Here is a 14,393-nt window from a genome sequence, read left to right on the forward strand (position 1 = left end):
GTGTCATCGCTTTACGGTAGACATGAGAAATCAAGCAAGTTACAACTGTCCCGTGTTACAACTGTACCTGGTCTTCCCAACGTCATTACAATCGTCCCTCTGCACACGTAGTTTATAAAAAAAACTATGCGGGGCAGACAGCACGGTACATAAATATTACATTTGTGCCTAGATTTGGAGAGTAAGACACATAATCAGAGCTGAATAATGAAGCCCATCTGAAATACAGTTTTAGGGCATTGGCTTGTCTTGCAGTAAAAATGGCCACATTAAAAATCTGACTACTTGAAAACATTGCTAACAGTCTCTCACATTAGGCACTAGAGCAGTGTTAGAGAAATGTAAGGCGACACATGGAGAATCCCCCAAACGAAAGTGCTGAAAACGTAATGTTCAACACGCACACGTACACACAATGTGTGCGTCCGGGGACGACTAGCCTACCGTTTGTCGAAAATCAATAATGAACACGACATGTTTATCTATCCGTGCGTAAAATTAATGATCCGCAAGTCCTAGTAGATTTTCTTCAATTTGCATGAAATGTATATTCCTTTTGACAAATGCTCTTCCACAAGCTCTCCACAGGTACATGTAAGGTATCAGAACATACTGGTCTTTACCATTCCTGCCTTGTTACCGTTCTGTCTTTGCAAGGCTGAGAGCACGGTGGCAAACGGTCCGCCCAGAGAGTCCGGTAAGTTTGATATTGAGCTTGAAGGCGACGCCCACCCAGGACTGGACGTGGCACCTCCGAGGTTTCCACTTGGCGACATCTTGACAGACTCTATGTGTCCGGTCCCTGTTGCTACGCCTGAGGAAGGGCTGAGTCCACCACAGGTGGAGGTGGGATTTGGGTTTGGCCCGGGCCCTCCTGTGCTATCCGGATCAGCGACTTTTGATTCTTTGTTGTCTTCCTCGTGCTTCTTTCCAGAAGATCCATTCTTAGCGGGAGATGCAGCAACAGATGCTGCGCGCTCTGTCTTGCGAAATTTTGCACGCCTATTTTGGAACCACACCTGAGGAAAAGGAATGAGACTGTTAGAATTCTAAATATCAATAAGAACATTATTATTAGTATTATTGTTATTATTATTATTTCATAATATAATGTAGGCATATCTACTATAATAACAATGATCATTATGATGTTGATGATTGATTATTATTATTTAATCTTTGCTTTTTTTAAGGCATTTGCATCTGTGGCATTAGAAATCCTTCAATCAAGATTATGTATTAGCATTAGAACTACATATTCTTTGATTTGGATAAATGATGGTGATACCTGCACACGAGCTTCAGTCAAATCTATTTTGAGAGCCAGCTCTTCCCGGGTATAGATGTCTGGGTAGTGCGTCTCGGCGAAGATTCGCTCCAGCTCTTTCAGTTGCCCGCTGGTGAAAGTGGTTCTTATGCGCCTCTGTTTCCTCTTCTCATGCAAACCGCCATGGTCCGTGAACAGCTTGTATGGAACTGGAAATATAAGAACAGAATCTGTGTACAAAAGGTGTAGTGTAATAGGGTCATTTAAAAATATCACAGGTTTGTGAGGCACAGGTTATTATAACATGAGACAAAGTATCCGTTTAACCGAAGAAGTAGGCTCAAGACAAGTCGTTAATTGTACTGTACAGTCCTTCTGAAATCAACCGATTATGACCAAAATGTAGCACAAAGAGGCTATAGTGAACAAAGTAGAACTGATATAAATAAGTAAAACACTGAAATATTTTCCTCGTCCAAAAGGGCATGCCAGTTTGACCCGGCTAAAGTTGTCTTGCAGGTCGCTCTTATCTTGCGACTTCAGTACAGTTCTGTAATCAGCTTCAGTCCTCGCTTATTGAATTATTTCCCAAGCTTACGTCTCATCGTGAAGTAAATAAATTATGCCAATCATTTTGGCTGTTTGAGGTAATTTTGTTGGCTGTTGAGGGTGTGACAGGGATAGTGTAACCACATAACCCAATTACCGCTCGCCTGCAATCGCTTCTAACGCGATAAATACTTTCATTTGTGTAAGCAAATTTCGTTGACGGTAAATACTAAACACATTTCCATTTTCAAATGCAATAAAGTCCTTTGCACTATATAACCAACAGGATTTGTCGGTAATACCACAGTCGTCAGAACCCCTTTTACCTGCAGAGTATGCGCTGGTCTGGTGGTCTCGTAACGGGCCTAGGCTGCAGGTGCCGGGTGCAAGTGAGGGACACCCAGCCGTTGCCCCGAAGGTAGTCCGGATTGGGTTGTACTGAAAGCCACCGGTTTGGCTGCAGGAGCTGAAGTCCGCATAAGCCGATGCGAGACTGGAAGTGTCCATCCCAGCCATGCAAGACTCGTAAGCAGAGGAGTTCAGGTAGGAATATTCCATCTTATACATTGGAAATCACGCAACGAAATGAAAATAGTATGCGTCTAAGTTAATTATAAGGTGATATTGTTGCATGAAAACATCAACGTCTTGATGTTTTGCAGTAACGTAATAGCAGAGAGTTCACTGACGGTGCGTTCTACTTGCTGCCTCTTCTTAACTGTGCTGAGGTAAGTCAGTTCCGGCTGGTTTTATGAAAGGCCCTTTGCGCGCAACACCTTGCCTTGTGGTCTCCAGAGCATAAAAGTAAGCGCTCTGAGGACTTGGACAATGGTGCAAGGCGGTGGGTCTCATCTCTCGCGATTTTTTTTTACATGACAATAACTCATCAGTGCATTGGGGCCCATGCAGTCGCGAGGGGGACCCGTGTCGCATGCCCAGCCTCCTTCATCATCGATTCCCTCGCGCATCTCTAATTAGACTTTAATACCGCGTCCTCCATTACCAAAGAAGTCTCTCTGCCTCCCTCTCCTTCCTCTCCTCTATCCCCCTCACTTCTCTCCTCACGGTCGCTTTCCTCTCCTCCATCTCCGCGCCCCCTAATTCAATCAAAGCACTTATAAATAATGAGAGTTGGGTGACGATTCTCCCTGATCAAATTTCGCGCGAGCTTTTAAGCCTTTTAACTCATCATTCAGCCATGGTGCAATTTTTATCTGAGCCTCCCTCTTCCATCCTCCTCGCTCGGCTCCAGGGTTAAAGAGGGCGAGGGAGGTGTACCGCGGCGGTAATAGATGCAGTTTGACCACAAAATGCACCACGTTTGAGTTGTTTGAGTTTGTACCGTCTAATTTACAACACGGTAATAGTAGCTCTAACAACAACTACAATGTTGCATTTTAACAGATTAGCCGAGGTGGATTTTGTTTTTGATGACCTGCTTATGTTTAAATCCTATGACGCATTTATACAATTTTTACAGTGCAATATGATGTTTTATTTTGTATCCGTTAGGACTGTAGCCTACAGTTGACAAAGCATTTCAGAAACAGGAATAGGCGTCAATCAAAGTCCAAACAACAAGGTTTTTGGTTCACATGAAAGCACATTTGCCAAATGGCGACTCTTGGTTTGACACGTTTTCGATATTGTGATACTTACCGAAGTGCAAAATGTGCAAAATTACCTCAAACAGCCAAAACAGGCCTTACCAATTCCTAACATCCATTTTTTCCTTACAGTTATAGCCCACCATATGCCTAGGATAATCATGTCAGATAGAGTTCTTCTCTTTTGTTCAGGTCTCATTGGCCTTATCTGCAGCCATATGGTTAATTTGATTATCGATACCAAATACTTCAGCATTGTATCTGGGAGAGCCAGACTTGTTGTAGACATGTTTCAGAGCGAATGCTAACCAAAGCAGTGTTTTTGGTATTGGCATTTCTTTTGGAATGTAGCCTGTTCAACGCCTGGCCCTACACTGTCAAAGGTAGACTGCAAGCTGATTTAATGTAGGTATGAATGTATTTATATATGTATTGGACATATGACTGTATTTCACCATTATGTGCTCTCTGTATCCTCCACAAACGACCACTTCTATCACTCTCAACCTGCTTTTGAAAAGACCTTCCTGCACTTCCCAACAATTCTCAAGCGTTTCGAGTCAGAATGGTCTTTCATCAAACGAGTAAAAGCTTTCGACGTCTCACAAGAGGTAGGCCTGCGTTTGAACAAGTGCACGAAAACAGAAAAGAACAGATGTAAAAAGACATCTGGCCCGCGTGAACACTGAACGAAAATTAAGTTAACCTCTGCGTTCTATTCCTTTGTCGCTGGAAGGAGCCAGACTAAATGCAACACAGACCATGGACTTATATAGGCTACTGTTATTAGGCCTATGACAAAATAATGCCCTGAAACTGTGTTTTTGAGTCTGTGTTTATTGTTGTAAAATAAGAAAAAAGTAAGGGTCACATACGAATTTCTGGTCTAATTAGACCTCTGATTTATTTAAGAATTGTAGTAGGCTAACGTCGTAGCCATTACATTTTGCCGCCAAAGTAATTGCTTTAACTAAGTAGGCCTAATTGTATCCCCCTCACTACAGTCTTCATTCCATTTCACTGTTCTGTGTGGTTCAATTGTACAAAAAGGAAATGACGTAGAGTTTTCGTTGTTTACCCAACTGGTTTGGCCAAACCATTTGGTTTATGTAGTGTGGCCTATACAGGATAAACTCATATAAAACAATTCAGACATCCCGGGCGGCGTTATCATTTTTGCATTGACTTTAATTGGCTGTTATTAGCCACGTGCAGTCGCATACATCAGTTAGCAATTGAATTGTTGGCCGATGAGGATTTGCTGGTGGCGATGTCAGGGTCACCGTTATTATACAGCCGCCATCCATGTTATTTCAACCAACACCAGTTTAGCCCAAGGGCACGATTAGTCGACGTGTCCCGTTGCCACGCGTCCCAACGCCGGGAGACAGGTCGCCGGCAAACCAGAGCAGGCAGGTCAAAGCCTGAAATCCTCATTGTTAGCGGAAACGCTTGTTTCGTCCCGCTGGCGTATTTTTGGAAAGAAGAAAAAGACCTGCATGAGTTTCGCATTAGTTGCCAGAGATGATCGAGTGGAATCCCAATGTTAACGACCACGTGCCTTTATGCTTCAAGTGCGTCACGTCGCGTTATTCATATGCAGTTATAAATGCAAAATGGCATCAATCATAAACTTTAGAAGACAGCTGTCATTGCACAACGCACGACAATAAATACTATTACCGTTGTCTAAAGAAAACCATAAAGACATCTGCCTATGTAAATATACTCCTTTCATATCATTAATATAACAATGTGAGTGATACAAATGATAAATGTATCTTTACTGTGTGGTGAGTGCTCACAAACAAAAAAAGATTTAATTACTAAACCTTTATTATTTTTTAATATATGTATAAAACACACTATACATATACACAAACATAAAATACACACACATATATAAGCTTATAATAAGGTAATATCAAATCATGAAAAACAGTAAATTAAAGTTTTTCCATAAAATGACTACTTCATGCAAAGCAAAAAATAAATAATGCATTGTTTTGTTAGGGTTCTTTTTTTAAATCATTATCTATACCAGCTATGGATTATATTAAAATTAACTCAGCAGTCAACACTGCCTACTCAAGTCTGTCATTGGTGCAAAGTACTTCAGTGTATTTAAAAGTGATAACATAAGCAGTATCATGTATGTTGCCCCTTTCGTATTAATAAGGTCTATATAACAGACATGACAAAATATCTCTCGCACATTAAAATGGAAAATCCCAAAGGTGGTGCTTTTAGGGCAAAATGAAGGCTGTGTGGAGTTGTTTCAGTCCTTCCTCCCTGCAGTCCTGTCACTAAACCTGGATTTGGGATGGGATTGGCTGATGAGAGAACTGGATAGATGTCACTGGTTGTGCTGACCTTTGTTGTAAGACCCTGGGCAGACACTGCAAACTCTCACATTAATTTTGCACAATTGAATGTGGCATTTCTCCAGATAACCCGATTTGCAGATGGGTGCACCTGGTCCTGTCATACCCTCCAGAGACAGACCTCTTCTCTTTCTTCTCCCTCTCTCTCTTCTCGGCCCTCCCTCCCTCCCTCCCTCCCTCCCTCTCTCTCTATCTCTCTCTCATTCCCTCTGCCTCTGGTCATTAGGGTTCCACACACAAGAGTGCCAGCCATTAGCTCAACACTAATTGAATTAGAACTGATGTAAAGAGGAAGCAAATGCAGGCTGGAGAAAGGGGGCGAAGGAGAGGAGGTGGGGGAGGTTGGAGAGGATCTGAGAATGTATTAAGTGGAAGCAAAATGTGTGCTCTTGCAGTGTGTTGTTTCTTTTTCATTTGCTGATGTCTGTGTGTGTGTGTGTGTGTGTGTGTGTGTGTGTGTGTGTGTGTGTGTGTGTGTGTGTTTGTGTGTGTGTGTGTGTGTGTTTCTGTGTCACTGTCTGCCTGTATGTGCAGAAGAGAGAGAAAGAGTGTGAAGAGAGAGGGATGCTGAGGGAGAAGATATCGCGACAGCTGTCCTACTATGTCCCATATTATTTCTCTCCAAATATTGTCTCAGTATTTGTACCCCCAGGGTCCCACCTGTGCCATCCAGCCACCACGAGTCAAGTCCAGGCCCTCTCCTCTATTCCCCTCCAGCCTTGGCTCTGACCCCCAACTACCCCTCCACCGTAACCCAGTCAGAGAGCTTTTAGGCCTGGTGTCATTGGGAGATTGATGGTGTAAAGAACGCAGAGTGAGGAGGAGCAGGTGGTGTAAGGAGCAGACATGCCTCCTGATGGCTGAAGAGGGAGCCTAACTCAATAAGCAAAGACTCCGGATGGTTGGCAGCCGTTTGGCCATTTCCAGCTCTGAGTGCAGCACTCACTGCGCTGTGGAGTCTGTAGTCGCTGGTGCCAGTTTTAAAATTTGTATATATGTATATAAATATATATAATTAGGATAATTACATTTCAGTTATAAGATGTGTATGTGGCAATGTGGTCATGTTGAATGTTCAACACGAGTATAGTGTGTTTTGTGATTAGAGAATGTAAATTATATGTATAATGTGTATATTTCCATTACGACCTGAAGACTTCTGAAAAGGGACTTGAGTGTTTCCAGTGAAATGTCTCTTAGTGCTTTTCCTTCACTTTTAGGAACACATTTCATAACAAATGACTCTTGCACACTCACCACCCTTACAGTCCCCAGCATGACTGCTCTGCATTACACTCTGTCTGGTTTGAAGCTTTATTCTTAGGTTTAATTATATAGTTTCTAATAAAAAATGAACACATATATTGCAAAGTTTTTTAGACCTATTGAGGCAAGTCCAATATCAGCTTTCCAAATTCAGTTGTCAACTGTAAGTCCAATAGAGGCAGGGTATGAGACAACTTCAGACTCCCAGAATGATAACGCTGTTAGGAGATGTGTGATACAATCTCAGACAGCAATAACTTGGAATTGAATGCAGCCAGTGTTTCAAAAGAGCGAAAGGGCATGCTGTAATACTATCAATATGTATCTCTATCGTCAACAAAATGAAAGGGCCTGCCATTCAAGGGCAGGGGGAAATATGAAGGAGAGCATGAAATCATCAATGAAATTAAATAATCAACAAAACTGTAATAAAACAAACACAATGTTCTTCAGAATTATTGAGAGGGGGCACTAGAAAGACAAACCCTTTGTGTGTGTGTGTGTGTGTGTGAGAGAGAGAGAGAGAGAGAGAGAGAGAGAGAGAAAGAGATAGTAAAATAATAACGTCCCTGAAACCTGATGGGTAAAATATATTCCGTGCACTCATGATCCGGCCCTGAGGTTAAGTAGTCTGGAGTCGAAGGCGGCCATACATCCACCATGGCATAAGGCTGCAGCACGGATAATGAAATCAGTGCTTGGAATTCAATTAGAGCGGGCCCAGGGCGCACCGCGCCAGGAGCAGACCGGCCGGAACGACGCCCGCTCTGCACTCGGCAGGTCCGCCCAAAGCATCCCTGCTGCGTTTCGGGCGAGGCGTATGAGACAAGACAGACGGGACTGAAAATATGAAGATTCTACTTCAATTGTGAAGCTTTTTGTTGTGTCATGCAAAGAGTCATCTTTAACTACAGGACTTGTTCTATCACAATACACCCTAATCTCAATATTAATTTAGCTTTAAAATAAATTCAATAATTTGTTTTAATGTCATGAGGAGAGTGATTGAGGCTTAAAGCAGGCTACACTAGGCCTATATATACACGTATGAAGCATAGGCTATTCAATAATCACTACGTTCCCATATTTCGAAAAGTAATTGGGCTCTCGTTAACAACTGAGAGGACATATTATTTATAAGAATGACATTGATCCTTGAGAATGTAGCCTCTGATTAAACGTCATAAAAATACACAAAGCCACGTGGAAAATATTCCCATTTAATGCCCTCCTCTTCCCAAAAACGTACAAAGTATGCACCACAATGATGTTACGGAAAAACACATAGACTGCTTAACATAAGCAATTAGAAGGCTACAACATAGATACGCGACTATGTAAGGGCAACCGGCCTTTGGGGATAGTACATTTGCACTTGTCGTTTAACCCTCATTTCACATGGCTACAACACGAAAAAAAGTAAGTATTCACTCTCTGCTATTGCTAACAGATTGTTTTTTTTCTGACAGTTAAGTTGCACATTCAGACCTAAAGGAAACGTTCAGAATTCATGAGAAGCTATGTACACATTGCCTGGGCAACGCACCTAGCCTTTCACCCCAACTTTCTTTCACAATATAAACACCTGCTGGCCAGACGCATGGGGAGAGAGCGCATGCGTTTTCCAGACCTTCCCGCTGTCTGGAAACTGCCATCATGCTGGGACCTGCTGGACGCGTAACGATTCATCAAAGTATGCATTAAGGGCTAATACATAATTACATATTCATAAGTGCAAGCAGTGGCACGATTAACACTACAATAAACTCAATAACCAAAGCACTGTACATCTCGAGACCTTTTGAACTCATCGTTCAATGTTGCCACGCATCACAAACGTCAGATTCCTCAGGCCTTTTCTATTCAGATAACCTAATTATTCTAGCTTTCATATGCATATTTAATATAATCTTCCCGGGATGTTCTCTGTAATTCATAATGAAGGCAAGTCACATAGAACGAGACCTGATGACCCCTTTTGAGCGACTCAATACCCTGTTAGATTGGTAAATTATTGTGTGCTTATCATTTTCACCAATATGCTGCTTTTTATCGACGACAGAGTGCATTAAAACCCGATATGACAGACCATATAAAGTTTAAGACACATAATAGGCTACATTGACGAATGTCACAAGGACAAATGCAAACTTAAGGCTACAGTTTCACTCACAGACTAAGTATGTTAACGCATAATTATGTTATAGGGTATGACAATTTGGCTATATTTAGCTCAGGGCGCAGCTGTCAAAACGTAGATATTTTAGGCAGCTTAGGTATCTTAATATTCCACGAAAGAACCTGATTGTGATGAACGCTGTCTATACAGGTTATATTATGACCCTTTGTGAATAAGCAGGCCTGTAATGTAAGGCTACAGCTGATGGGTATGATGAAGTCAACTCAAAGGCTAAATGGGTAAACAGCTAAATCCATTCATAAAACTCTGAAAAACGCGTGCACTGTAAACCACGAATAGACTAGTCCTTCAACTTGCTTGTATTCTGTCCACTGCAACGTCATATAGGCTAAACGTCTAAATTACCCTATAACAAGCGAATCATAACCTTAGTTATAAGTCCGTTAAAACTGAAATATAAATATAAATTGTGAGCTGGAAGACTACAGTAACAGAGTAACATTGTATTTTTTTTTTGCTTTTTTGTACTTTTTGTCTTCTTGCAAAAAAACGGCAAGTGACACCTTACATTGCAACATACATCTTTCGTCTCTATGTTTAGGGGTAGGCCTATCCCAGAAAGAAAACTGACTCATAGCAAAACGGTTCCGGATCGGAACAATTGAGGATCACGGATCCAAACCTCCATTAAACCAGATCCCCGGACCCCACACGTATCCGCTTATGACACAGCACATCCGGTTCACCAGATGGCACTATAAAGCTTGAATATTTCTTATAACCAATCTACTTTTATTCTTATTAATAAATACATTCAGTTTATTAAAGTTCGGGGGGCGGGGGGTTATACTGTAACGCTGCGGTTCTCCAGTTAAACGCTGCTTGGACTGTGAAGCAGGTAGGAAAATTGGGTTTGTATCATCTATATTTGTTACGGCTAACGTGAGCCATCAGAGAAATAACCATAAACATTAAAACAGTTATGAAGGGGAAATGCATAGTTTCCTGTAAATCTGTTATGCAATTTGTATCCAAAGATAAAGACTCTGCCAGTAACAATATGTATAGGCTATATACCACCAGCTTCTTTTATGTTTATATATATGTATATATATATATATATATATATTGCATTGCAACCACCAGCTTTTATGTTAAAAAGATAACTACTAGCTTTTAAATTGAAAGTCTGCTGTGCCTTACTTTTTATCTGATTGTCTACAGCTGCAACATGTCAGGGACAATTATAGCAGTGACCGAGGACATTATGTGTTATACCATAAGGGTGTCACATCTGGTAAGCCTATTTCACTTAGCTACATTTTGTAATGTTTGTTTTAATTTGTTAAAATGTACAGCTGACCTCAACTTTTTATTAAATAATTGGAATATAACACATTGTGTTTAATAATTATACTAGCACCCAGTCCTTAAATCACTGATCACAACATCCTGTTGCTTGTGTTCCTGTCAAAATAAATTGTGCAGTCAAAGTCTTGCTCAAAACTTAGACTCACTTAGATATACCTACAGATTTGCCCCACAGAATGACTTCTGTACTATACATGGGTTTCTCGGCTACGTCATCACTGGTTGCGTGCGCAATCTCGCGGCAGAAAGAAGCAAGATAACGTTGAAGTGGATGAGAAAGCTGTGGAGGAAGGCAACATGACAGGGAGTTGTTGTGTGGTGAACTGCTCTATCAGAGTTGGTAAGATGTTCAGTATACCTAGGAGGAAGCATCCGTTTGCCAGGAAAAATAAAATATCAAATCAAATCAAATATAGAAAAAGGCTCAACAATGTACAAGGTTACGTTTGGGAATATGTTGAGGGTGTGTGCAAGCATTCATGCCAACAGAATAGGGAACGGTAGGCTAAATAAGTAATAAACAATACATTTAAACTGGGCTTTCTGTATTCATTTGTATTAGGGTATATGGCTTTCTGCCGCGGATTTGCGCGCGCAGCCTTCAATGTTTGTATACAAGAAAACCAAGCAAATATGCTTAACTGGCCGAAATCGGGAAAACTGTCAAGGCGGGACATCAGTCGTAAAAGAGAGAGAGTGAGGAATTGGAGGCGAGAGAGGTCTGATAATCAGTCGTGATGTGTAACTTTATTGTCATTTGATTCAGATTAATGTAACCGCTATGTATAGTTAAATGTGATGCAATCTGTCTCAGCCTGTGTGTGTGTCCTCGCCATCCGTATTGCTCTTTAAAATTGAGGCATCTGTAAATAAAATGTATTGAAACTTTGTTGCATTGTTTCATGGCGTTTTCACACCTGTAGTTCGTTTACTTTGTTCTGATTCAGGGATTAATATGATACAATATGATACACTGTTGCAGTTGCCCCTATGTTCGCTTGTGTTCACACTGCAACATTTAACAGCGGACTAAATCTTGTAAACAAACTGCAACATTGTATCCTATTTTATTCACCATCATCAAGTTGAACAGCGATATTCTGTTTATAGTTCACTATTTATCATAGGTCTTACATTTTGACACAATGTTTTAGCATTAATATGCTAATGTATTCAGGTCCTTGTTCTTTCCAGTTTCCTAAAACCTAATGGGCACGCCGGTAACGGCCTAAATTAAACTTGACCGTGTTTTGATTGGGATAGCTGACTTTACGCTTCTCTTGTCTAACCATGAGAAGGATATGCTCACCCAGTCATGACAAGTTGTTACAGTTAATTTAAAATACAGTCAATTTAAAAACTGCACCTGTATCAGTATTTTTAATATTGTAAGGCTTCACGTTAATTTGTCTGTAGCCTATGTTTCAGAGAGGCTTCTCATGTTATAGCCTACTATGACAATCTGTAGGGGTAGATGTCCCATGATATGCCGTGTTATTCATCTGCTTATAGGCGCATCATGGAAGTGTAGGCAACTCAAGTTCTAATTGCGCCACACAAACCTACGTGTTCTGTGCGCATTCAGGGGGTTGTTACAACTGCGCTAGTAAGCCATGATCAATATGTCCGGTTAGCTCAGCTGGTTAGAGCGTGGTGCTAATAACGCCAAGGTCGCGGGTTCGATCCCCGTACTGGACAATATGCTTTTGAAGAGCGATTAATTTAATTGTCATGCTTCTATTAAACAAGGCAAGATATGCACAGGTCTATACCACACTATGCAATTAGTAAGAAGTACGCCAATTAATCACATTAACTTCGGGTCAACTGAGACCAGGTAGGCAACAGTTGTAACCGGGGGCTATTGTAGGCTACCACAATCTGTCATAACGGTTTCCATACTGTTCAGGCCACGCATCTCTTCTACATCTCGACCGGGTTCACGCATCCCCAATCACCCACACCTTAAAAAAAATACGCAACAGAGACTATTTAGCCTATAGCCGCATTCAAATTGGACCTATGAGAGAACAGTTTGCCCGCGCATGGCGTTTGTTTACAAGTTTTAGTCCGCTGTTAAATGTTGCAGTGTGAACACAAGACGAACATATAGGGGCAACTGCAACATTGTTGCAACACTGCAACACCTATGATAAATAGTGAACTATAAACAGAATATCGCTGTTCAACTTGATGATGGTGAATACAAAAATAGGGCCACTCAAGAAGAACTGTGATTGGTATACTGAACAGCACAGTACAACCATTTCAAAAACACATGCACAATGACGAATCTTCATTTGAACTACATAGCTTACTCAGATGAAAGAAATACTAAACTATGCACCAAAATGTGAAGCAAATGTGTTTGCCTGTTCTAAATTAACAGGAATATAGTGTGAAGATAGAGAGCGTAAAGGTGTTATGTGGCAGCAAACAGAGAGAACATCATCACTGAAGGGTGAAACAGGAGTGACAAAAGAGTGCCTTGCAAAGCGAGTGGAGAGGGGTCACACACCATGATCAGATAAGGGTTTAATATGTTTAAATTGTCTGCGCTATATGGCTTATGTGCGTAGGAGCCAGCCATTACTTGAGGGAAATTCCCTCTTTCTCCTTAAGTAGAAACTATGTTTGCTGTTTATAATTTCCTGCATGCTAAGAAACTCTTGTGTAAATGTATTTACGCAACAAGGCTGGACTCACAATCGTGATTTAAAGAACAATGTGTCAATACTGTCCAACTTAACCTGAAAGAATCTTACATCCTCTAAACAAGTGCCCCCCCCCCCCCACACACACACACTCACAGCAATTAGTGTAGACAGAGGTGACAAATTGTCCCGCTCGCGCTCATGTGGCTGGATAAAGGTGTCCACACTTTCTGGATTGGATGAAAAGGCCAACACCTATTTAGTCTAACAAGGACAATTCCCTCTTACTGCCTACATTCTACGTAGTTTGTCTCAAGAGAACGAACGTTTAAGGTCAGTTCATCTAAAGGATGCATTTAGTCAGCCAGGCGATTCTTGTGACTTGGGTTATGGTGATGGAGATATGGGGACTTGCATTGCAGAATCACTTTGGGAATCATGGACATTTCCGTAGAAAAAAGGCAACTCACAGCCTTGAAAAAAGCACCAGCGAAGAAACACAGAGAGAGATTGGAAAAGCAGGAATTCGAATTTCAGATGATTCGCCCGTGGAGCATTTGGGTGAAGAATCTGTGTCGGCGGGGATACCTGCTTCAGCTTTGCTACCCACAGTCGAAAGTCCAACAAGCAAATTTAACGACGAAAATGCTAAAGGGTTCTGGAATCACTTCATGTTCCGAAGACGATCGGGGTTTCAATCTGTCCTACCCATTCAGAACAACGAGGTACATCAGGAGAAATGTCGAGCAATTCCTTTCTGGCAGGTAATGGCCTTGAGCCCCATGGCCTATCTTAATACCGCATGCAATACAGGGTATCAGGCCTACTATAGAGGAATGTTAGAATGTAACTGTTTTAACGATTGCGTTTAATTTGCAGAGAGTTGTCCACGAAAACTGTGAACCCCAGCACCTGAAAAACAACATTTGCTTCGGGAAGTGTGGCATGATCCCGCGGACCAATGATGATTCCACTGCTTGCCTGTTGTGTTCGCCTGTCAAATTAATCCAGAAGGCGGTGCAGTTAAAATGTGAGGACTATACAGTGACCAAAGACATCAAAATGGTTGAGGAGTGTCACTGCAAAGAGCAGACAGGAAGACATTTCATTAATCATGGGGGCCCGGTCCTGATTGATCCAAGTATTGGAAATTAA

General features: G+C 41.4%; 1 protein-coding gene across 1 annotated transcript; it reads right to left on the reverse strand.

The window, feature by feature from the left end:
* Window positions 1-602: 602 nt before the first annotated feature.
* Window positions 603-2,383, reverse strand: phox2ba (paired like homeobox 2Ba; the record flags this gene model as incomplete). Its single annotated transcript, XM_080837168.1, has 3 exons — window positions 603-1,019; window positions 1,289-1,476; window positions 2,143-2,383. The coding sequence occupies 3 exons, from the start codon at window positions 2,381-2,383 to the stop codon at window positions 603-605; spliced, it is 846 nt and encodes a 281-aa protein (XP_080693294.1).
* Window positions 2,384-14,393: the final 12,010 nt, after the last annotated feature.

This window comes from Sprattus sprattus (assembly GCF_963457725.1).
Source record: "Sprattus sprattus genome assembly, chromosome: 4".
In the NCBI taxonomy this organism is placed as follows: domain Eukaryota; kingdom Metazoa; phylum Chordata; class Actinopteri; order Clupeiformes; family Clupeidae; genus Sprattus; species Sprattus sprattus.